The sequence below is a fragment of the Ciconia boyciana genome, chromosome 3 (genome assembly GCF_034638445.1).
Source record: "Ciconia boyciana chromosome 3, ASM3463844v1, whole genome shotgun sequence".
Classification (NCBI taxonomy): Eukaryota; Metazoa; Chordata; class Aves; order Ciconiiformes; family Ciconiidae; genus Ciconia; species Ciconia boyciana.
In genome coordinates this window covers 41,560,301-41,583,128 of record NC_132936.1, presented here as the reverse complement: position 1 = coordinate 41,583,128, position 22,828 = coordinate 41,560,301, and the positions used below count along the sequence as shown (strand labels likewise).

The window sequence follows — 22,828 nt, the reverse complement described above, 5'->3', positions numbered from 1 at the left end:
TGATCGGGTCATTGTAAAACTGCCAGATTTCTCGTGCTGTAGCGCAAGTTGTGTTTTGCTATTGTCCTCGTCCTCTTTGTCACATTGTTCTTTCCCAGGCTTGAGTGGTTGAGAGTGTTCTGGCTCCCATACATGGGTGATTTGGGGCTGGCACCATCTTTTGTTTTGCTTTCTTACGTTTTACAAAAATCATCTTGGAGAAGAGGATGATTTGTCCATGAGGATTTTAAGCTCTTGAACATGGCAATTTGTTGCTGCAGCTGTTCCCGTGTTATAACTGCATCGCCAAACCTGGTTTGGGTGTGCCTCTGCACATAGAGAGTGTAATTTGTTCTGAGTAATTGAGGATACCTTGATGACAACAGCTGTTTAAGGGGCCGGCGCCTGTGCTTGACTGACTTGCAACAGGGACTGGTTTTCCTTTGATGTAGACATCTCCATGCTTAGTTTCCATAAATGCAATTGCATTTGCATTTTCTTTTGACTAAAATACAGTACTCAAACATTATAGCAGTGTGCTCAAGCTTCTCAGAGTTTTAGGCAATTTGGGAAACTTGTGGTAGATAATTGTCTTCTCAGAGAAAGGGTGTACCCTAAATTTGTGTCTTTATTGTTTCCTTCAGAAATTATTCTTTTCATGTCATATTTGTTATCGTAATTGTTATTTTTTTATTCTCTTCTGATTTTTGAAATCTGTTCTTTGACTTTTCTTTCTGCATTAGACCTTTCTGCAATAGAGACTTCTGTTCATACTATAGACAAGTGAAATAAAGGCAGTAGAATGGATGACAGTCAAAGAGAAAGAGTAGATACAATAAAAAGTTTCTATATAAAATTATAAAAATCGGACCCTATTCAAAATTTATTCTAATTGAATGAGACAATAGAAAGGTATTTGGACAAAGTCTTTTAGGTCTTTTTTTAACCATTTCTTAATTGTTTATTGTTTTAAAGTACCATGAGAACATCAGCCACGATCAGGCTGGAGGGGGGAAGAGAAAGCAAAGTGTTGTTGTAAACAGTTTATAGGCAGAGTATATCTAAATTTGTTAAGCTTTTTAGAGGTGAGTTATTTTGAGTCTAAACTGAACAAATGAGGTTGAACTTGATAAATGAGGTTGAACTTGTAGTACCTTTGTGAAATGCAGATGATAATGTCTTTAAAATAAATTACTCATGAATAAATCAAGATGTTGAAGTTGCAAAGGGTGAGAGATGGTATAACAGGGAAATTCTTTGACGAGGAAATTGTTTCTGAGACCTTTCTTTATAGAATATATAAAACGCATAGTGAACATCATGAATGAGAAATATTTTAAATGTCAGATACTGATAAGATTGGAGAAAAACAGTTGACGGCAAAAATGGTCTTATTGAGAGGTACTGTGCTGGTTTAGGGCTAGTAAAAGGCAAATGCAGATTAAATTTAGATAAATGAAAAAGAATAGGCCCGCAAACAATAACACAGAAGGTAGAAGAAATATCAAACGAGATAATTATGCAGGATATCAGTTTACAAAGGAAAAGGGGTTGTGGATAATATCCTGTCTAATTATAATACCTATAAAGGAGGATAGTCTCACGAACTCATTTCAGCCACTGTATATCCCACAGGCTCCCTGTATAGACAGTGGAAGACAGCTGAATCCAAGGGTGAATCTGGGAACCTCTAAGAAAAGTGCCTGACAGTTGCTTCACTGGGTCTTTTAAATTGCTTTCTAGAGGTGCCAGTCTCTCTCAGTGGATTACATACCAAAACTAGCTGCTAAATTTTAAGTACCTAAAGTAATGGTGCAAATACTCATCTTGCCTGTCTCTCTGGACTTTTCCAATTATGAGATTAAAGGCTGGAGTAAAACCAAATTCTTACTGTACAGCTGTTTTAACTGCAAGTGAGGATTTCCAGTATAGTATTCCCCACAGACAAGCATTGTGGCTTAAATGTCACTTCAGCTGCTGCTAATTGATTTCCAGAGATCCATTTTTTCCACCATTTCTGTCCTCAAATATAATCTGTAAAACCAGATAAATCCTGCAAGCTTAGGCTCTGTTAGACCTCTGATGAGAAAGTTGCTGGCTCTTACAGAAGGTTAGCAAATAAGGAGGAAGGTGGAATTAAACTAGATTGTGCCCATGAAAGGCTGGCCTGTAGGCAAAAAGATGAGATTTCGTACGAGTAAAAGTAGAAGGATGCTTATCTCCTACACAAGGGAATGATAAATAGCACCTGTACAATTCGAAGAATGCCTTTGATACCTAGAAAGCAGTAATCCTAGGGGAAAATGAAGCTGTACATAGACAGTAAATCAGGTAAGATTATTTCTTTTTGCATTCTTAATTCGTTCCTCTATTTATATGATTTACAGTGAAATACTTAATTAAATGATTTTTTCATCAAATTGGCTTTCACAGTTTTCATTGCAAGGGTCATGTATACCTCTGCTTGGCAGTATTCCAGAATGATTACAGTATTTGTAAAATTTCACATCTGAGAAAGAGAAATAGATACTAAAACCCAGTTGAATAAGTGATGCAGTATCTTGTTATGTAATAGTCAACAAAACCATTATTCATTTACTTTTTGTTTGACAATAGTAAAACGACTGCAGTTTTATCTTTCTAACATAAAGTGAGAATAAAAGTGAAGAACAACAGAGCTCAGTGGTGCTATTATATTTCAGCAAATTGAAGTTTTCAAAATGCCACTTCTGCTTCTCTCCAAAGAAAAAAAGGTTGATTGTAGAGAAAATAGCATGTTACATCTTTGGGAAAAATAATGTAGAAAGATTTGAAAAGGAAAGATCAGAGATGTGGCAGCATTGTTAGAACCATTGTGCAGACATCTTATTTGTATTGCTAAGAACTGTAGAAGTTTTCATTTACTGGGGAGGAAACTGTAAATATGCAGTATTGCTTTTTATGTTACTAACTTCATTGAGTTACTGTTTAATTGGTATATAGAAAAATTTCTGCCAGTGACTTTACAACCAAATGCTATAATGAAATGTCACTGCTTTTCAGAAAAATGTTACTTTCCCTTGATTAGCTGAAGTATTAAATCTGTTTCGGTAAATGAATCTATTGATTTTAGCTTAATGTGTTGTAATAAAAAATATTTGAGTATGTTCTCAGTTGGTAGATTCATGAGATGCCATGCAGGATTCTGTACAGGCATTGATGTGAGATTTTTATCTATTTTTCATGCGTGAAGCAGAGGAGTCAGCATCTGTACAGAAGGGAAGTAAAGACCTGGGTTCTGCTGGAGGACAGGTCTCTCACTTAAGCTCTGCAGAAGTCATCCACAGGCTTTTTTTCACTGGGTCAGCAAAGACCCTGACAGTGCCCTAAGGTGGAAGGGAATGAGGCTATAGCAAAACAGTGCTGTAAAGCCTCTTGGTCCGGCCGTTCAGTCTGCTGGGACTCAGGCAGTCTTCCAGAGGTGGTTAACGTCGACCATGGTCCTCACTGCCTTGGGGAGCTGCCCGTTGCCTACATATTAATGCTGCACCACACAAGAAATAAAATGCCCGATTAGTGTCATATGTTAACCTACCCAGTTGTAATTTAATAGTAATATAGACAAGTGCAACCCGGCTTCTGCTTCATTTCATTAGTGGGTCATGGTTAGCCACGCTTGATTGCTGGTTGTTGTGGGAGCAGATTAACTAAGTGTAGCATTTCTTTTATACAAACACAACCTCTGAAGAAACTTGTGGAAGAAACCTGTGTGGAATGTAGGGAAGAGACTGGGCTGTAGTAGAAGCAATGTAAAGGAATATGCAAAAGCAGAATTAGAGACAAGAATGTTTTTGTTCTTTTACACAATAATGCAAGATACAGGTACTGTATTTTCCTATATCATTACATTCTCTTTCCACTGGTTACACTTTGGATGCCATTAACGCATAGAGAGAGGTTTCACAGTAACTTCAATAGAAGGAAAACAAAGGACATCTCTGAATTTAGAAGGACATTTATAGATCAGTGAGTTAGAGGTTTGGGGTTACAATAGTGAAGCTAACACTAAAGCAAACAGACCCTGAATTACTTAATTACTAGCTTGTTAATATTTCATTCAGAACTTTAAGGAAAAAATCTGTAATTAGTAATTAGTGCTAGTAGTTATAGCAGGAAGCTACAAACCAAGGCTTTCTGTTTCAATTAATGGATTTCAGTGCACTGTGTGCACTGTTGCCTGACAAATCAACTCCCTTTTACCTTGGGCTTTTCAACTGTAGAATTATGTACATAAAACTCTTATCTAAAGCAAACTAATGAAGTTGGTTTAACATATAAAAATAGACTTTGAGATTATTGGGCAACAGGTTACAGAGTTGCCATGCCGTTACCTGGTTTTTCTTTCTCTTTTCCTATGTCTTTCCAGCGCTGCCTATTCTAGAGAAGAGCCTTTAAGAATTTATTTTTTCCTGGCTGGAATTGTTAGTGACATTGGCTGGCTCTAGAATGGGTTTATGATGTTACTTGTAATGCTGTTACATCGTGTGAAAAGCAAAACAAATGTTTTCAGCTGTATTTGTTAGAGAGCTAATGCTGTTTCAGTCCTGGGCCTCAGGTGGAGGAGGATGGCTGCTCAAACACAGCTGTAGCATTTGAGCAGAGCGCTCAAATTAGGCTCTGAATTCTGGAGAATTTAACAATCGGCGCCTGCAGAGGTCTTTGCAAGCCACAGCTTTATGACCAGGGGTTTTTTGGAGAGATTGTCTGGTTAGAAAACTCAAGAGACTTTTCTTGGCTTTGCTTGCCTTAGCTCTTGCAGGCTAACTGGGTGAAATAATTTTGTGAAATAAGAATGAAGACTAAATATTGTCACTTGCTTATGTTGTTATTGATCTACCATGCAATAAAAAAGAGTATGAGCAAAGCCATGAAAATTGTGCTCATGTACAGCAGGCTTTCCCAGATTTCCTGTCTGTCAGGACTTTGGCAGGACCAACTATCAAACCATTAATTATCTCCTGTTGTCAGCACTCACCATTCAAAGTTGTAATCCTGTTTAGCGGATAGTAAAACAGAAACTTGGATAAAATCCTTATTGATTTGTCTAGAAACACTGCTAACCAAACAGAGCAAGAAGTTCATAGGTTTCCTAATCCTCTGAAGCCAGTTGTGACTCTTCCAAGTCCATGAATATTGTCCATTCCTCTGCCTCGTGATTACTGCAGTCTATCACCCCACTCCACGTCTGTTACCATGGTGTCCTGGGAAATCCGGCTTCCTAACTCTGCAGATTCTTTTTTAACAAGGAATGGAAAAGAAGTAGGGGCTTGCAATGAAAGGTAAAGCAGTAAGAACCCCTCAATAGCCTCATTTACCAACAAATTTGTGCCATCTATAGATTAGCCCTTGCTTACCTTTCTTTTAGAGGACTGACCTCGTCAGCTGGCAGACACCATCAAACCATTTGCAGTGTCTGAGCCACGATTAACTTCTCTATCTAGCCCCTTCCGTTCTGTAACCCCACAATGATCAAGAAGACCTGCATGCTTAGATTTTAGATTATAGGTCAGATTATACTGAACGTCTTTAATTGCTTTTGAAGAAGGAGGAAAAAGCTTTCGTGATTTAAGCCTGAAAGCCAGTTAGGCTTTGAAGTTTAAGGCAAACTATTCAACAAAGGGAGGGAGTTCAAGCCAGCTCAATGCTATAAAGGCAGTTGAGAAGTGAGTTAGGGCAGTTGACTTTCACTACAGCAGTTGCTTTGATCAAAGCTAATTTTTGAAAGTCTGCATTAAGTCAGCAGCCATTAATCTTTTTGCTGTGATGTATTATCAGTAATGGAAAAAAAGATTATTTTCCTTCTAATTGAAATCTTAGAAGGATGAAAAATACAATGAAAAATCCCTAACATAGCTTTTGCAGCTTTTTTCCCCAACGCATCTTTGCTTTATTATTTGGATTTTATAGCACTGCTGAATAGATTTCAGGGTTGTTTTTTTTTGGTTGTTGTTGTTTGCCTCTTCTTGGCTTTGTGTTTTATATTATTGCAGTGTTTCATCAAGGCATTTATCAACTCCCTCATGTAAGTGGTTCTGGCAGTCACCTGAAACTCATGCTGTGTCATTAGCTACAACAATGGAAGGTTGAGTCAGCAGGGTTGTGAACTCCAATCTTAGTGATCAGGTGTAAGTGCGCCCCCTCAAAATGGTGAGGTTTTAAAACTCATTAAAGCTTGACTTTTTTTTTGTCATCCTGTATTTGAAAATTCAAAGTTCTTGCTTTCTTATATAATACAAATACAAAACCTGAGAACTTTCTTTAAAAAATAAAATGTTATTCTGCTGTAAGAGACTTGTGTGATTTCAAGATCTGGCACTCTTTCAAAAATGCTAAGTATTACACAGACCATATAAAAGCTACGGTGAGCAAGACTGAGCTCTCCTCTCTAGCTTGATCCTTTGGTTCATAGGAGACTTGATTGATGACAAACCGTTCAGTCTAGTGAAGTGGATGGGGATTGTCTGAATTTTTATTTCCTACAAGCCCTGTAAGCCTCTGTATGTTCTAGTATCAGATTTATGAATAACTAGGAATTGCCTCTGAAATGTATGAAGAAAAAAAAGTTTACTACTTTTTGTAACTATGTCCTCGGCAAAAACTGAAACACATGTTAAATATAGGAGATGAAAAGCAAGTTTGCTTAGTTCTGGTCTTAGTTCATGCGCACATTCTCTCTGTACTATCTCAATGTTTTCAAGTATTAATAGGATTTCTACATGTTAAAAACATGAATTTATAATCTTGCTCCCTACCCCCTACCTTCCTAATAATGCTTGCATAGCATGTTTAATAATTTACATATCACTTAGATACCAGTATTCGATAAAGTCAGTACGCCAAATTCAGCTTCCAATGTTATATGTTTCTTTGTTTGCCTACTATAGTGAAGAATATGAAGTAAAATTTTGATTATATCTTCCTTAATGTTGTTATGCAGTAATGTTCTGAGGCAAAGAAATTTGAACCATGGGGAAAGCAGAGCTGCTAACAAACCAGTTTGGGCTTTGTTAGGCAGTGGAGTAGGCATATGAATATATAACATATGATTATCATAAAATTATGGCCTGGAAATTGAACAGTCATGCTGCCGCATTTTAGACTGTACATTTATAATAAGCTGTAATAAAGTAAACATTTTGAATGGATATAAGAAGAGGCACTACTTGTGATCACAAATATATGTTCAGTTCATGCTTTTGAAGCTCAATTTAACAAAGCAAACAAATTTCCTTGTAGTGTTAACACAATTGTTCTCAGTGGTGAATTTTGATTTATGGGGAAAAAAACTTTAAGCATATAAAACTGGCTGTTTGGGATCTAAATGGAAGAAAAGTATATGATTCATAATGGCTGTAATTTGAAAGCTGCCTGTTGTTACAAGTAAAAGTGGGTTTAAAAGACTCACTTGCAATTACTTGCTACTTTGGATTCTAGTTTAAATGTCTTTTGGTTTATTCTGGTATCATTTGGCATTTTTCTGAGAGTATAAAACCACAGTTTCTAAGAACGTTTCAGAAGCCAGATAAGCAATGACGAGAATTAGGTTTAGAGCCCAATCCTGATAACACTAGTGCAGGCTAATTGATCTTATGAAACTGCTCAAAGGTATGTAGCTCACAAGGATAAGAGTTTGTAGAGTCGGGGCCCATATGAATAGTGACAGATACTATCTGTCTTGTAAAAGTAGTTTTTCCTCAGACGACACAGAAAGGCTACTGGGAAGCTCCTGGTAGCCCAGCCCCTGGGAGTCTCCCTGTAACCCATCCCTGGCGGTGTGACAGCAAGCAACAGAACCCCTTGTAGGGTGTGAGAAGTACAGATGAAACAAGCTGAATTTAGACTCCTACAGTAGTAATAGCGTGAGTACAAAGAAAAGATGAAAAACAGTCATATGAGAAAGTACGCTGTAAAATCTATGCATGATAAACACAAACATTTGTCAAGAGAGCCATCATTATAGAGAAGTCCAACATGTGAAAGGCAGAAAATGTTGGAAAAACTCCTATTCATCCTATTCTGACACAGTCATCTAGGTTCTCTCTTGTTTATTTTGAGGTATAGAAGTAGCATTGCCAATGGTTGTAAAATAGTGATAGCACTGCTTTGTCTCTGGAAGATTTGTTTGGGTTTCTGCTGATAAATTATTAAAGAGATCTCAGCTGCCCTGTGTCACAGGATTTCTTGGTAGCATGAGTGTAAGTACCTGAGGGGTAATTAAGATTGGGTTTAGAGACCCTAATGGGGAGTAAATGCTTTCCCTGTTGTGTGACCACAAACCATCTCTCTCTGTTTCCCCATTTGCAAACTGAGAATAATAAGCCTTATGAAATTCATAATTTATGAATGAGCTAAGTGCTGTTTTCAAAATATATTCTTTACTATTGGTGCACAACTCTGGATCTTTGTTTCCTAGCATGCAGTGCGCTCAGTCTGGGGCTGGCTCCCTTTTGCAAAAGCAGTCTGAGTGAATAAGACACAAATCAGGGTTAAGACTGGCTTTCACGAGCTAGCTCATGTCAAGCAGAAATACAGTCCTCAAAACGTATCAGGCTGTGGGGAGAAATGTTTCCTCCCAGAATCATTGCTACATTATGATTACAGCTTTTTCTATCAGCTTGCACTGTATATCCTTGCTCTATCTTCCCCTCCTGTACAGTTGCTTACCTTCCTGGCAGGGGTGGCTTTTTTCAGAAACCTCCAGTGGATTCCTTGTCCTTCACTGAAAGGATTTTTTTGCTTATTTGTTTTTGCATAACCTGCTGAACAGTTCTGCGGTTTGCTGTGGCATTTTACTACTTTGCTTGCATTTGCCTGTTTTTCTTTGGTGCTTTGACAAACACCCTCAAGTTTCAGTACTGACCCCAGGGATTATTAGTGGCACAATTATTCTTGGTGTGCCAAATCCAAGCTGGCTGTCTCTGGCCTCTGCAAAGTTACCCCAGCTGCTTGTGGTGAAGCATTGTTCTTACCTCTTCCTACAAATTCATGAGCTGTAGAGCAGGTGAAGCCCTGTTTACACCAAATATGCATCCTCTCTATAGTAAGTTCACACTGACACTTGCTTTGAGAGCTCTGTTACTGCTCTTACTGCCTGGGTGTTTGCTGCAGTTCCCCCATCCCCTAGAGTTTCTTCCTCTTTCATCAGCACATGCTGAGGGTCAGAATTATATGAGCTGCTTTTTTAATACGACTTTATTTAAGAACTCATCGCAGTGGAGGTATGCCAGGTTCATGAGTCCCCAGCACAGAATTCTTCTGTTTCTCAGTTTTTACAGAAGATGTACAGAGAGACCTTTTTTTCTTTAATCCATAGACCTGTGATGATTAGAGTGCCTGGCAAGGGATATCAATCTAGGAGGACAACTATTTATGACTTTGTTTCAGTTAACTGTTCAAAATGTGGATCTCTGCTTCCCATTCTTGACGATGATTAAAAGAAAATAGGTTTTTGGAAAGCTTTAAAGTTCCCTCAGGAGTTAGGTGGAGATGGCAAAGTCTAGCAGGAAGGTCAGCTGCTCTTTGAGTACTGTAGATGCCTGAGTTATAACACCCAAAAGTGTTCAAAGAGTTTGTTGGTTTGCTGTGGCTGACCAGGTTTTCCCGTTGAGTGAACCGGGAAGTATAGAAAAAAGAATATCTTGAAGAGGGTGCATCATTGAGCAGAGCATTTGTGCAAACACAGATACATTTCCACATCATGGTCTTAGCAGTTACCAGTTATCTGCTTTGTTGTAGATACCAGTGTTCCTCTGAGAGTCCCAAACAAAGCTCAGGAAAACATTGGTTTCTTACAGATAGTTCAGATGGTGTTGCAAGGTCAGCAGTACAGGAGACCTTCCAGGATACATTATGAAATCTGTTTCCAGCTGGCACTGAAAGTCGTTAAACTTTTAATATCACTGATAAGAGGAAGGCTTTTTAATTCTGATGTTTCCATCAGCCAGTTGTCAGGAAACCCCCAGGATTCCAACCCATTCTGTGTATCAGAAAACAGTATCCATATTTGAAATTACTACATGTAAGAAATATAATATTTTTGAGAAAATATTGTATGTTAAAAAGAAAGAATAAATCATGAACTGTGAGTGCTAGATGCTGGAAGTCAAAAACAAACAAACAAATTCCACAATTTAAAAAAGCCTCACTCTTGTGGTTTTGAAACATGATTTTTCTTTTTGGCTTTTTCCATGATTTTCCAGTGCTTGGTTGTTAGGGTTGTGGTTTAATCTGGCATGAACAAAAATGTTAAAATTTTTATATTTCTTAATGTTCCTTTCTAGGAATGAGATCTCAAAATTGGAGCATTTCCATTTCCTATGTACACAAGAAGCGGCGTAGTTACACTTAGAAGGCTTCTTTAATGTAAATAAACATATCAACTGCATTGTGTTTACCCAAGCTGATAACCATTTGTTGGGTAATATATTACTTAAAAGGAAACACAATCAGTATGTTTGATTTAGCAACAGAATTGGTTACCAGTGCTCTTATTTTACTTTCAACAAATACATGTTTTTGCTAAAATAATCTCTTGGATCATATTAAGAAATGGATATTAAGCTACACTACAAAGTCTGTTTTGGCTTGAACAAAAATGTGAAGCAGAAGAGTATTTAATGGATTAACTTTTGCCAGTTGACAGTATTAATATTTGTGGTCCTGTGTACTCTAATGGTATGAACAGGCATTTAATAACCATCTCTTAAATTTTTATAATTCTCTGAGAAGTTTTACTGTGGAAAACATGAGATACTTTATGTCAATGGGTAAAAAAGTTCTTTAAGAGCATCTAAACAAGCTGTCTGAGAATTAGGAAGAAGCACTGAAGGAACAATTTGGGATCTGTATTAGGTGCTGTGTTGTGCCCTGTAAGAGTTGGGGGCTCTAATAAATACACGGCTACTGACTCTCTAGGATGTTCTTAGTCAAATCATTAGAATTTCTTATATTCATGTCCTCGTTTGTAATCACATGTAAGAGTGCTTTCCCAGGATAGTCCTTGCCCGCACGCACCTTTCTCTGGAAAGCTGGCCATGCACTAAAATCATGCACTTTGAAGCTTTGCTTTAGGTGTATTCTCAAAATAAACGGGAGCCCTGTTGCTTACACCTCATTACCTCTCAATTGCCTTGGTTTGACAAGAAGGTCCTTGGAGTTTGCTTGTCACCTTTAAGTCTTCAGTCTTCAAAAAGATCTCATTTTGAGTTTGGCATATCTTTATATCTTCAGAAGCTGTTTATTTTGTTACTGCTGCTGCTTTATTTTTTCTGTTTCCATCCTATTCCTTCAGGAAGTCTTGACCCCTCTTTGTTTCCTCAAATTCCCATGTAATTGTTCTTTTTGTTCCCTGACTGTTGTCATTGCTTCTCCCTGGTCTTCAGATGATGTCCTTACTGCTATGGAGTCATAGTAACAGCGGGCAGGTTAATTCTCTCTGTCGTCTAGGACATTCCACGTTGCTTGAGAAGTTTAGAAACAAAGTCTACAGTACTTCGCAGTTGTGGGCAGTCACAGCATTTGAGAGTAATGCAGAAATCAGGATTTGAGATGTGCTGTTTTGCTAGAGAGGTTTTATTTCCTAAACTGTCATTCGTGGCTGAATGTATCCCAATACCCTCAGGACAAGGAGCTTGCAAATGTCATATTTTTTGGACAGTTCTTAGAAAAGCGTGGTTTAATTTTTGCAGGATGGCTGACTAGAGAAGGTGTGGGCTCCAGTTCTCCTGCAGTAGGAGACTGGGAAGCAACTAGAAGGTTTCTCCCTCATGAACACACAGCTGATAATTTATTTTGGGATGTGCTGCTTTCACTTGTTTGTTTGCTTTGGCTGTAAGAATGGATCCTAATGGAGAAAAGTTAGTTATGATATCAGAGAGAGGAAGAATTACCCTCCAGGCCTTAGGTAGCAGCTCTAAACTTTTCTTCCCTCCAGGCATTGGAACTTGTGTTTAAAAAAAGAAAACAAACTGTGTACTTGAGCATATCAAAAAGGAATGCCTTCATTGCACATGCCAGCTATAAAAAGAAAAGGCAGATTCTTCTTAGAAAATAGAAAGCCATTACATTTAGAATCTGTCTTGCCTGTGTGTTATGGCTCCTTCTTTAAATTCTGTATTTAGAAATAAAGATCTTTTTAATTTCATAAGATTTCAACTGCTGCTTTTGCTCATTTGTTCTCTCATGGAAGATAACATTTTCTGTGTCTACTATTACAATCGTTTCTTCTGGGATCTTAGAAATAGGCTGATGACTAGGGATGTGGAATAAGCAATAGAAATAGGTGAATTGAAGAATGATTTTCTTTCTATAAATGTTTGGTAATAGAGGGGAAAGTGCAACAAAAAGGCATTTAAAGACAGAAAGGATTTGAAATAGAATGTGCTAAGATTTTGCTTACAAACATCACTTTCTTTAACGGGGATTATTTACTGAGCTAAAACAATTTCAATTGCTTTGAAAAAAATATGCATATGGAAACATAGGACTTCTTTCAATCAAGTCTCCATTTATCTAAAAGCTTACCTCCTTTTTTCTTTCTAAAGAACTTGAATATGGGGAAGGTAGATGCGTTTGTAAAGTTTAAGCTTGTCCATTGTAGGCATGCTTTCTGAAATATTAACTTAATTACCTTAAAATCTAAATTCTCATTGTTAATAACTCTTATGTAAAGTAGCAGCTTGCCCAGGAATTTCATTCTCCTTTGGGATTAAGGGCGATGAGACTAATGTTTGAGTGAAGACTTCACAGCAAATATATATGCTTCAAGTAAATGAAAGAATGACTCAACAGGTAGAATGATGGAGCAGTCTGATGATCAAGCACACTGTGGAGATACACAGAAAAGCCTTGGCCACTGGTAGTCAGTCAGCAGAAATAATGCAGGCATGTTCATGAGACTAGAGCTAACTACATCAATGTAAATGGTTTCTCCTCTTTTTCAGCTGGATATATTGTTTTTTCACATTTTGCTCTAAATTAACATAAAATGTGGCTGAGTATGAATACACTGTTGTGATTAATCTCAAAATGGCTCCATTATTCTGCCAGGCGAGATAATTTGAGATGGGTTAGATATTTAACTTTTAAAAATATATTTTGAATTTCTTTCAGAACATAGGGGATGGAAGGAGACTGGAAAACGGGAGATTTCCTAAACCTTAACTGTCATCATTCTTAGAAAAAAAGATAAGCTTATGCCACCAAAGTTTTTCCTAGTGAATAGCCCAGATGATGATGGCAGTGGGAAGCCTTTCTCAGCAGGGAGAGGAAGATAGCTGTCATCTTCATGTAATCTGACATTCTTAGGCAATGGTCTTGTATTAATCCAATCTGATTTGATAATGAGCTATTGCTGAAATGGGGATGCAGCTCTTGCCCACTTTTTTCGGATCACATCTTGCAATCTAGCAGTGAATGTAGTAAATCAGCTTCCAAGAGGAAGCTCATCTATATTTTTGGGAAGTGATTTCTGTTGGGCAAGTAGGCTGGTTCCTGATAACTAGATTGAATGCAGTCAGGAACGGTGAGTGTTCCTGCTGAGGAACAATTTCCTTCCTCTTGAAACGAAAGTAGTGTACAGGTTGGTGTTCGTCCTTGCCCAGGACACAGTTGTGGCCCAGACCAGAGATGCTGGTCTGATGCCCACCACCTCTGACAGCCCTGTGTCCCAGACATGATCCTCTGGGCTTCTAATTCTGTCTGGCTGTCTGAAAATAGACTAGGGAGTAAATATTTAATTAAGGGAGGCTCCATGGAGTCCTTAGTGTGGTGGGAGTTTCCGTCTTGAAATTGCTGAATGCTGGTTCAAGGCGTTTTATCAACGGTACGGCAGAAGCATTGGCACTGCACCATTGCTGGTACAGAAGCATTGCTGCTAATGAGGATAAGCATTTTGGCTGAGAACTGCCATCATTCCTAAGACACTTCTCCCATTTCTGTGAAGAACTAGCTAGAAGTACGACCTCTCAGGAAGAGAAATGATGATGCATTATTCAGATACTCCTATGGACTGTAAAACTGAAGAGGGAGAAGGAGGGATGAACTCCATTCTGCAAAGGGAAAATCAAGAAGACAGTGCTCTGAGCAGCTCAGAATGAATTCCCAAAGGGAAGGAAATTCAAGACAGTTAAATTTGACTGTTTCCCTGTCCCACTTTGAAGCTGAAATACCAGAAAGTAGCATGCAAGTGATAGGTAGATGTAAGGCGTGAATTATGGATACAAGGATTGCAATGGGCTTGTTCAGTCCTGTGCATAAACAGTACCCATTTAGAAGTCTACTGAGATGCAACAGTAGAAGAGTATTTTTAATGCTGAAAAGTGTGTTTTGCTTAGAGTACTTGTAGCCTTGATCAAATGCCAGCAGTTCCTAAAATGTTCATTAATATTACAATAAGTACATTTACAAGACTGAGGTCACTTAACAAAGTATAGGGAAGTGTAGGTGCTGTATTTCTTCCTTTGTAAAATAATTACTACACCTTGCAATTGTTAAAGACTATGATCACCAGTTTTCTAATGGGAAAATTCATTTAAGTTGGTGCTTTGGCAGGTGTTCATATTTTGTGGAAAGATCTATCTTCCAGATTGCTAATGAATGGCCAAGCAAGTATCTAGATAGTTAATAATACTGCTTAATTGCCACAGTCTGATAAAACTGCCATCTAATTTATTGCTATTCTGAGCATCTGAACAATAGAAGAATGATAAACTATGAGAAGGCCTTATGAGACGGCTGGTTAGTTGAAGTCATTGCCTGCAGTTTTATACATTTCTCTCTCTAGCAGGTGATCCTTCTAACATTTCCCTGCTTTGGCAGGAAATCAGACACACGGTCATACCCCCTGCTGCCCCCACTTCCACTAGGCAGCTGTTTTCAAAGTAATATACCTTCCCAAGGCACTGCGCAGCCAAGAATTTCTTCCTGGGTTTATGTATCCATAGTGTGCTAGAAAAGGATGTTGTGTTTTCCTGCATACACCTAATGGAACATAAATATGTCCACAAATATGTATCAGTCAAACATCTGGACTGCATATAGCTTTTCAACGTGGATGGAAAGAAGTGACGTGCTGCGCAGAGCATGCTGCAAAGGAAGAGATTGCTGATGTGGGCAATCAGTTGATTTCATCCAAGTGATCATCAGCAGATGCAAACTTCGCTTAAGGATAAATGATTTTAGGAAAAAAGCTCTTTGCAGGTGATGGAATGAATCAAGGAATAATGTGTGACATGGAAACCTGACTCTGACTCTGTCAGTCCTGCAGCAGGACAGGCCTGGGTTGTAAGCGGGTTTAACAAAATTGTCTTATGTTCACTTGACAAGTAAAATCCCAGGGCTCCCTATCCAGGAATGAACACAAGTATTCAGGGTAAATACCAAGAAAAATGTTAGGATTCTGCTTATCAAATTAAGGATAAATCCTGTACCATGCAGTATAGGAGCACTCAGTCCATGCTCAGGACCTTTTCATGAATTAATTGCCTTTATCTGGGAATTAATGGGAAAGAGGCTCATGGGCTTTTCCACTGTATGTGCTGTTAAGCTGCCTGGAGACAGTTATGGCCTTTTTCAAATCTGCATCCCTCTGACAGTAGTAAATTCCCGTGTCACCGCTCAGGAGCAAGTAGACAACAGAGGTGAAAAATTATGCTAATGAATTGCAATAACCAGTCCCTTTTTATGAGAGCGCTTATGCGTAAGATCCTGAATCCAAAGTGTTATATTACCTTGTAGAGCTTTTCGTTGGTAAGCTACGGAAAACTAAACATAGCTAGCAGTTAAATACAGCTTTATACTTCTGAAGAGGCCCTTAGGAACAAAGTGAAGTATATAGGTAAAATTGTTTAAAGCTTTAGATAAGGTTCTCAGGTTACCATGGTTACTTGAAAATTTTGCATTGTATCATAGATTAGGATGCATAGGATGAAGTAGCCAAAACAACTAAGAAGTCCAATGCATATAAACTGCATTTCCAGACCACACAGCGTTGCCAAATAGAAAGACAAATAGCTCAGGATATTGGCTGCTGACAAATCTATGAATCAATAGAGGCCTGAAGGAGACTTAGAACATATGTGATTTGAACTCCCGCATTATTTTGGAGTTACAATCTTAATTTTTAAAGACAAATGAAGAAAAAAAAGAAAAGAAAAATCCTCGGTAATGTAAAGAGTGGAATGATTTTCCATAAGCTCTTTCTGGTATTGAAATCTGACATTTGGCTTTGAGACCTTCAACAAAGAAAGTTGATGAAACATGGATAATACATTTCGTGCACTTAGGCTGGCAGTAGCACTTACACTGGAAGCAGTTTATTCCCATGGAAACCTATTTGCATTTGGGCCAGAAGTGACTTTTTTCCCCCTCTGTTAGAGCTGCTGATGTTTTAGCATAATATGATTGCTGTATATTCACAGCAGATTTGAAAAGTATTTTTTAAACGTTGAGTAGCTGAGCATATGTATAATGGAGATGTAGTCTGTGCGGTTCCTCTGTGTACGATGGAGGCACGTTGCTGAAAAATGCAGGGCAGCTTTTGATCTTCTATTATTTATCCCTAAAAGAAGGAAAAAAATGTGAATTAAAACATGTTTATCCCAAACAATTTTTTTAAACAGGTTACAAAAGAACTGAAACAGTACGACAATAAAATTATAGAGTGCAAGTTTGAGAACAACAGCTGGGTCTTCATGAGACAGAGAATAGACAAAAGCTTTCCAAATGCCTACAGCACTGCCATGGGTGAGTAGAATAATTTGCTGTAAAAGTTTTTCAGGCTCAAATTTTAATTTTTTAACTCTGTTCCAGTCTGAGGAGGAAAGGTACTCTGTGTTCTTATTTCTAGTTTAAGTTCTGGCTTCTCTAACTTTCTATAGTAATACCTCATCTTGTAAATGCTTATGTCATGTTTGTCTTCTATATAGCATGAATCCTTTGGCTTCAGGGGTATTTGATGAAGTCATTTAAATACTCTGATGCAGTATTTAACAGATAATGCAGAAGCAAGTGCCTAAGTCTTTGTAGAACTGCAAACACTTGCTCAAAGAGACTTTAAATGGCAGGGCATGCCTTTTAAGTGAGACCCAAGAAAGTTTTTATTTACGATAGCATTGCAACAGCAGTTGACTAACAAACAACAGTTCCTAGCATTGTGTTGGCTTGTCAGGATGTAATGCAAACTGACACGCTATGAGTTGAATTTGTTGAACAAAAAATCCATTATAATGTCACCTGTATTCAAAACGCCAAAACCATTATTTGGCAGATGGGCTAGAAAATTAACAGGAGAAAATGTAATCTTAAGTTTCTACAATAGTCGTACAAACAATGAAGAGGCAAACAAATGAAAGGTGGGGGTATATCCCTGCAGAATAGTGAGACTTTAATGTTCTTCTAAAAAAAAAAAATTGCCAAGTGTTGTAAATTAAATGATGTTGTTTACTTTCAGGTGAAGTATAAGAGTTTGAATAGAAGTGTGGAAGGCTGAATAACAATAGTCATGTTGATACTGACTTTTGTTAAGCGCCAAAAAGAAGTTTAATCATATTTAAAATCATGCTATTTATGAGGACATGCATAGGTGATGTAGGATTTTCTCTGAACCATTCCACTTGTATTTCTGCCTGAGCAGTGAGTAGATTTTCTTGAATAAACAAAATGTGGTCATTTTGCCAGGAGATAATAAATCTGTTGGCATTTTAGGGAACCAGCACAGAATGTAGCTGCAATACTTGCTGAGCCGTCCTGTTGGGACAGAGGAATGGGCCACAGAAGTCATACAAGTACAAGGACATATCTTTGTCACCATGACCTAAATTTCTCTTCTCTGTTTCACCTTATTGTGTCAATAGTTTTTTTTTCCTTGGAGTTTTCTCTTCTTTGAGGAGTAGCATACTCTTCTTTCCTTCGTTCTTAAGAGCATATGCAGCTGCGCTTTTTCTCTTCTCATTTTCTCCATTTGTAGGGCAGTTATGTTATTCTTGACTTTTTTTCCCCTGCCAAAACATAATGAACTTCCTAAAAATAAAAATTAAAGGAAAATTACATGCTATAGGAAGAACTGTTCTGTAAGAAATATTTCAGATTTTCCATGGGAATTTTCAGAACAGAAAGTTTTCTTTTGGCTTTAATTTTTCACTTTTGACCATTTTTCAAAATCTCCAAAAGTTGTATTTTCTCATTTGAAACTTCGTTGTCCCCTCCTCTAGATCCTAGAGACTCTATTTGCTTTCTCTTGATGAGAAATTTTTCCAACTGCTGAAGTCACATACAGTACAACTTCTAAACCACCTTTTCACCAAAAATAAATGAGATAATAAAAAAATAATGCTTGGAAGGTGTTTTATTAATTGTAAAGTAATGCTTTGAATGGTTCTGGAATTCTGCAGGAAAGAAAGGAGTGTTTTTGAGTCAGGAAATTATACGTTGATTGTTATTCGTAACAACGCTATATTGCAAGTACATTTTAAGGAGTCTTAATGTTGTTTAGTACTCTAGGAGGTCAATAGATTGTTTTGCATGGAAATTGCATCCATACTGTGGCCAGTCCTTACATGCTATATATTATCCTCTAATCATTTTGTACTTTCTTCCAAGATAGTCATAGGATTCCCACTTAATTTCTTGCTCTTTATTTTCATCGCCCTCCCTAAGTCTCTCAGGAGGATTAATTAGAGGAGTATAAAGTTACATAGGAAAAGTATTTAAAATATTTTATTTGTTTTAAGAGAAGTAAGCCTTTTTATTTGTTCCATAAAATCCTGTGGGCCATTACTTACAAACTCTGACCTGGGGAGTCATGTTAAGTAATCCAAGTGTGCTTATACATGCATGCCTTGGCCACCATGCAGCACTACGGCCTTTCCTCCAGCATATGGTCTGGTGTGCTAGACATGCGGCTTGCTTGGTGTCAAGTCTTTCAGCCAAATGAAGGTATATGGGTCAAAAAAAAAAGTACTGTGCATTGTGGGTTTCTGGTATTTATAGTACTTAGTGAAAAAAAAAAAGCTACCTTAATTCAGAGGTTTTCAATATTAAGCCAGTCTTGTTTCTAGCTATTTGGATTTGACGGGTGTTTTAAAGCCATGTCTCTTTTAAAGCCATGTCTTGTGAGACATCTCACAAGATGTCTATATAATTGAGATGGCCTCTTGTGAGGCCATCTCAATAGGATGTCAGTTCTTGGCGTTTTTATAGTTGCCCCATGAAGCCTACACACGCATGCCTTTTGTTTGTTTTAAAAAGAGTGATTCCCATGAGGTAGGGGCCCACTACACCACTTTGTGCTCTCGGGGGGGCAAAGTAGAGGTACGTGACTCCTGACTCAGCCATCTTGTGAAAGTCTGCATTTAAGGCTGAGTACTTCAGCCAAATTATGTTATTTATTTTGCAAAGAGGGGATGAAATTATTGAAGTGCCGACTATAACAGATCTGTTTCGTAACTTGAGAATATGTTCTTTGTTCCCAGCTGTATGCAACAGCATCCAGAATCCAGTCACAAAGGAGATGCTGTTTGAGTTCATTGATAGATGTACAGCAGCTTCTCAAGGACAGATGCGGAAACACCACCTCGACCCTGACACTGAACTCATGCCACCCCCACCGCCCAAAAGGCCGCGTACCATAACATAAGGCCTTGGTCTCAGCGTGTTTACAGTTCTGCAGAAGGTGAAACGCAAGTGTGAAGGCTGGAAAAAAAGAAATCTGAATTGCTGTAAATACTTGGGTGTGGTTTTTTGAGTTTGTTTTTTGGGGTTTTGTTTGTTGTTTTGTTTTGTGTTTTGTTTTTTTTTCAAATTCCACATACGAACGGACATTGTTTTGTAACTGATAAATTCAACCTTACCTTATGGTATTTGAAGATGAAATTTCCAAAGGTTTAGACAAGAACAGTACAATGAAGTCAATGGAAAGCTGCCTTGTTTATATACGGAACTCTTTTCATCTTAATTTATAATGTCAGCAGTCTGGAACTGAGAAAACATTGGGATGCTGTACTTTTTAGAGGCTGTGTTTAAAAAAAAGCAGAGGTGTTTTTTTATTATTGTTATTCAACTGGTTGCAATTTGTCGCCCATAGTATAATTGATCATAGTTTCCCTGCATTTCTGAGACTTGTGTTTAACAGCAAACAGCAATGTTGTTTGTGCTCTGTGTTGGTTAAAAACTAAGCTGTCTTAGATTTCACTAATTTCAAAATTAGCCGGGTTTTTGTTGTTGAAATATTAAAAAAGCGAATCCTTCTTGTAAATAGCATCCCTTCGAAAGGATACATGCTGGGTGTTTGTTCCTCCCCCCCCCCCCCCCCATTTGAACCTAACACACCAAATGTATAGTGGGCTGATTTTAGCTTTGCCTTTTTAAGTTTATCTGTAGATAAGGAATACACCAAATCCTTAGTATTAAGGTCTCCGTTAAGAGACTGTTTCTAGTACAGGGCTTAGTTCTCCACAGTGATACCATTGTAAATATTACTAAAAAGTACACATCACTGTGATATACAAGAGTAATAAGCAGTGCTGATCATGGTGTCTTAGATCCAGGCACAAAATGGCAAAAGAAATGCCAGACAACTCCTGTGTAACAGAGAAGGTAGTTTAGGTGGAAAGGCACCATGTCAGGTGGAAAATCTCCTGGTTTAGGTAATTACAGGCAACGATGAACCATTTAGGGGGGCGAACGAGTGTCCCAGGGAACAGGACGCTCATTTTCAAAGGTAGGGTCGGCTGTCCTGTGGCACCGTGCTCATCCTCTGGCTGACTTTCTTTCATACCAAATGAAGAAGCGCATGAATGCCCTGATGGCTCTTGTTGCAGTGCACTGGCAGATGTGCATAATATTAGTTTTGAGAAGCTGCGTTCTGGTTGTCTAATGGAGGAGTTGTTCTGAGCTGGAATTAATTGGAAACCAAATGCAGATTTTAAAGTTTACTGTACATTTATCAAGCAGGGATCGAACTGGCTCTTTCTATAGTTTACTTAGTGTGTGAGTCGTCCATTCATTCAGCAGTCTGACTAGTGAAGCTTATTAATTTGTTATAACTAAAATGCATTTCTGTTTAAATGAGTTTCAATGTTCGTAAGCAAAATTAACTCCTGCATTTTTTTCTGTATGGAAATTTTACAACTATGCTTTGTGGTGGCTTCTCTAATTGTTTCAACCTGTTGTATAAATGCACACAGCATCATTTAGATGGTGTTCCTAGCATCTCTTTCTGGGATATTCCATATGTGTTTTAGAGAACTGAAGGAGCTATATAAGTTACTTTTTATACTATGGTAAAACTTGAGGGGAAAAAATGCGTTCATCAAAGTCCTTTTTTTTCAACTGTACATAGTTTCTGCATATTATCTATAGAAAAGATATAATATCACCTATGCAAGGTTGCAAAATTATCTCCTAAAAAAGAGCCTTATGAATTTGATGTGAAAACCTATGCAGCCTCTGTGCATCTTGCATTGAAACACACAGTTAATTATTTCTTCACTCAGTATAAATAATTTCCCCCAGATTATACTTGTCATTGAGATTGTCATAACACACACTTTGTCACTGATCTTCATGGTTCTATGGCAATTGCAATATCTATGATGATTACAACCTTCTCCATGAAGTTAGGACATTTCATTCTTGTAAGGATGTGTCCAGGTTATTTCCATCTTTCTCCTTCCCAGCCCTTGCATCTTGTATTTCAACAAGACCTAGCTTCTGGTTTACCTTTTACTTCAGAGCTGCAGCACCACAGGCTGTCTTCCACGTGCATTCCGCCAAGTCCATGAATGTGTTGTGGCCCTTTTATTCTGACAGTGTCTTTTTTTTCCACACTCAGCTTGACGTGGATATTTTGAAAGAGTAGTGACTCTGAGAAGGTTTAGACCTCCACGTTCACATTTGATTGGCGAACTCTTCTTGCAGTATGACCTGTAGCTTTTTAGAGAGGTCAATCGCCTTTGCTTTTCTGGAGAAGGAAGCTACTGGGGAACGGTTGATTTAAGAACCTCATGAAAACAAATCGAATTTCACTTGGACCAGATGGGTTTAATGCTGTGAGAAATGCAAACCTCCTTTCTCTGCTACTAGATATTCAAGAGATTGAAGCTAAGAAGCAAAGAAGAGTCTGTGCCAGGAAAATAATGATGATAAAAAAAACCCTAACTTGTCTATTCTTTGGTGTACAGCATGAATTCATCCACTGTTCTGTCATTTGTTAAATATATAATTAAAATTTGGTTTCAGTGGAGTTTCCAGAAAATGTAAGTACATTCCTCTACAAACTGTGTATTAAGTATTTTAATAAAGTCAATGGTTTAAAATATTTTTCCTAAGGCTGTGTTTACTTTTGATGCCTCTGCTTTCCTGATACCAGTGCAAGCACAAGGATGCTGTGGTGTTATTGCTGTTCAGTCCTCCAAGAAAATTATCCACATTTTTCAGAGGTCAGTGGCTTTTATCTCAGGTAGGACTCCCCCAGCCCAGTGGTGGCCGTGATCCATCATGCCATTTTTAAGTACAATTTGTTCTTCCTGCAACTAGAACCAGAAAGAAACCAAATGTGCAGTTGCATTAAAAGTTGTGCAAGAGGTCTGCATGGGTCTTCCCTGCCAGTTTATCATCCAGCATGACCCTAAAGCTGGTAGCCCACCTACTCGGACCAACTCCTGGACTTGTATTGTAATAGGGCAGTTTCCTTTTTCAGGTTGCAGCTGTCTAGAGTGCATCTTTCAGGAACTGAAAAGGCCATCCTGATTTTTGAAATTTCCTTCTGATTAAGATCCTGCCTCCACTCCACTCCATGTTCTTGTTATGTGTG

The 22,828-nt window shown here is 38.0% G+C and overlaps 1 protein-coding gene across 3 annotated transcripts in view; it reads left to right on the top strand.

Moving 5' to 3' along the window:
• RNGTT (RNA guanylyltransferase and 5'-phosphatase) overlaps window positions 1-22,297 on the top strand; it is a 192,475-nt gene extending 170,178 nt beyond the window's left edge. For 2 of the 3 annotated variants that reach the window (XM_072855446.1, XM_072855448.1), the window contains 2 exons: window positions 16,638-16,761; window positions 19,488-22,297. In XM_072855446.1, the coding sequence (XP_072711547.1) occupies window positions 16,638-16,761; window positions 19,488-19,651 (288 nt within the window). In that variant the 3' untranslated portion in view covers window positions 19,652-22,297. The remainder of the gene's footprint in view (window positions 1-16,637; window positions 16,762-19,487) is intronic. The other variant, XR_012041408.1, reaches the window with a different exon arrangement.
• The last annotated feature ends 531 nt before the right edge of the window (window positions 22,298-22,828 follow it).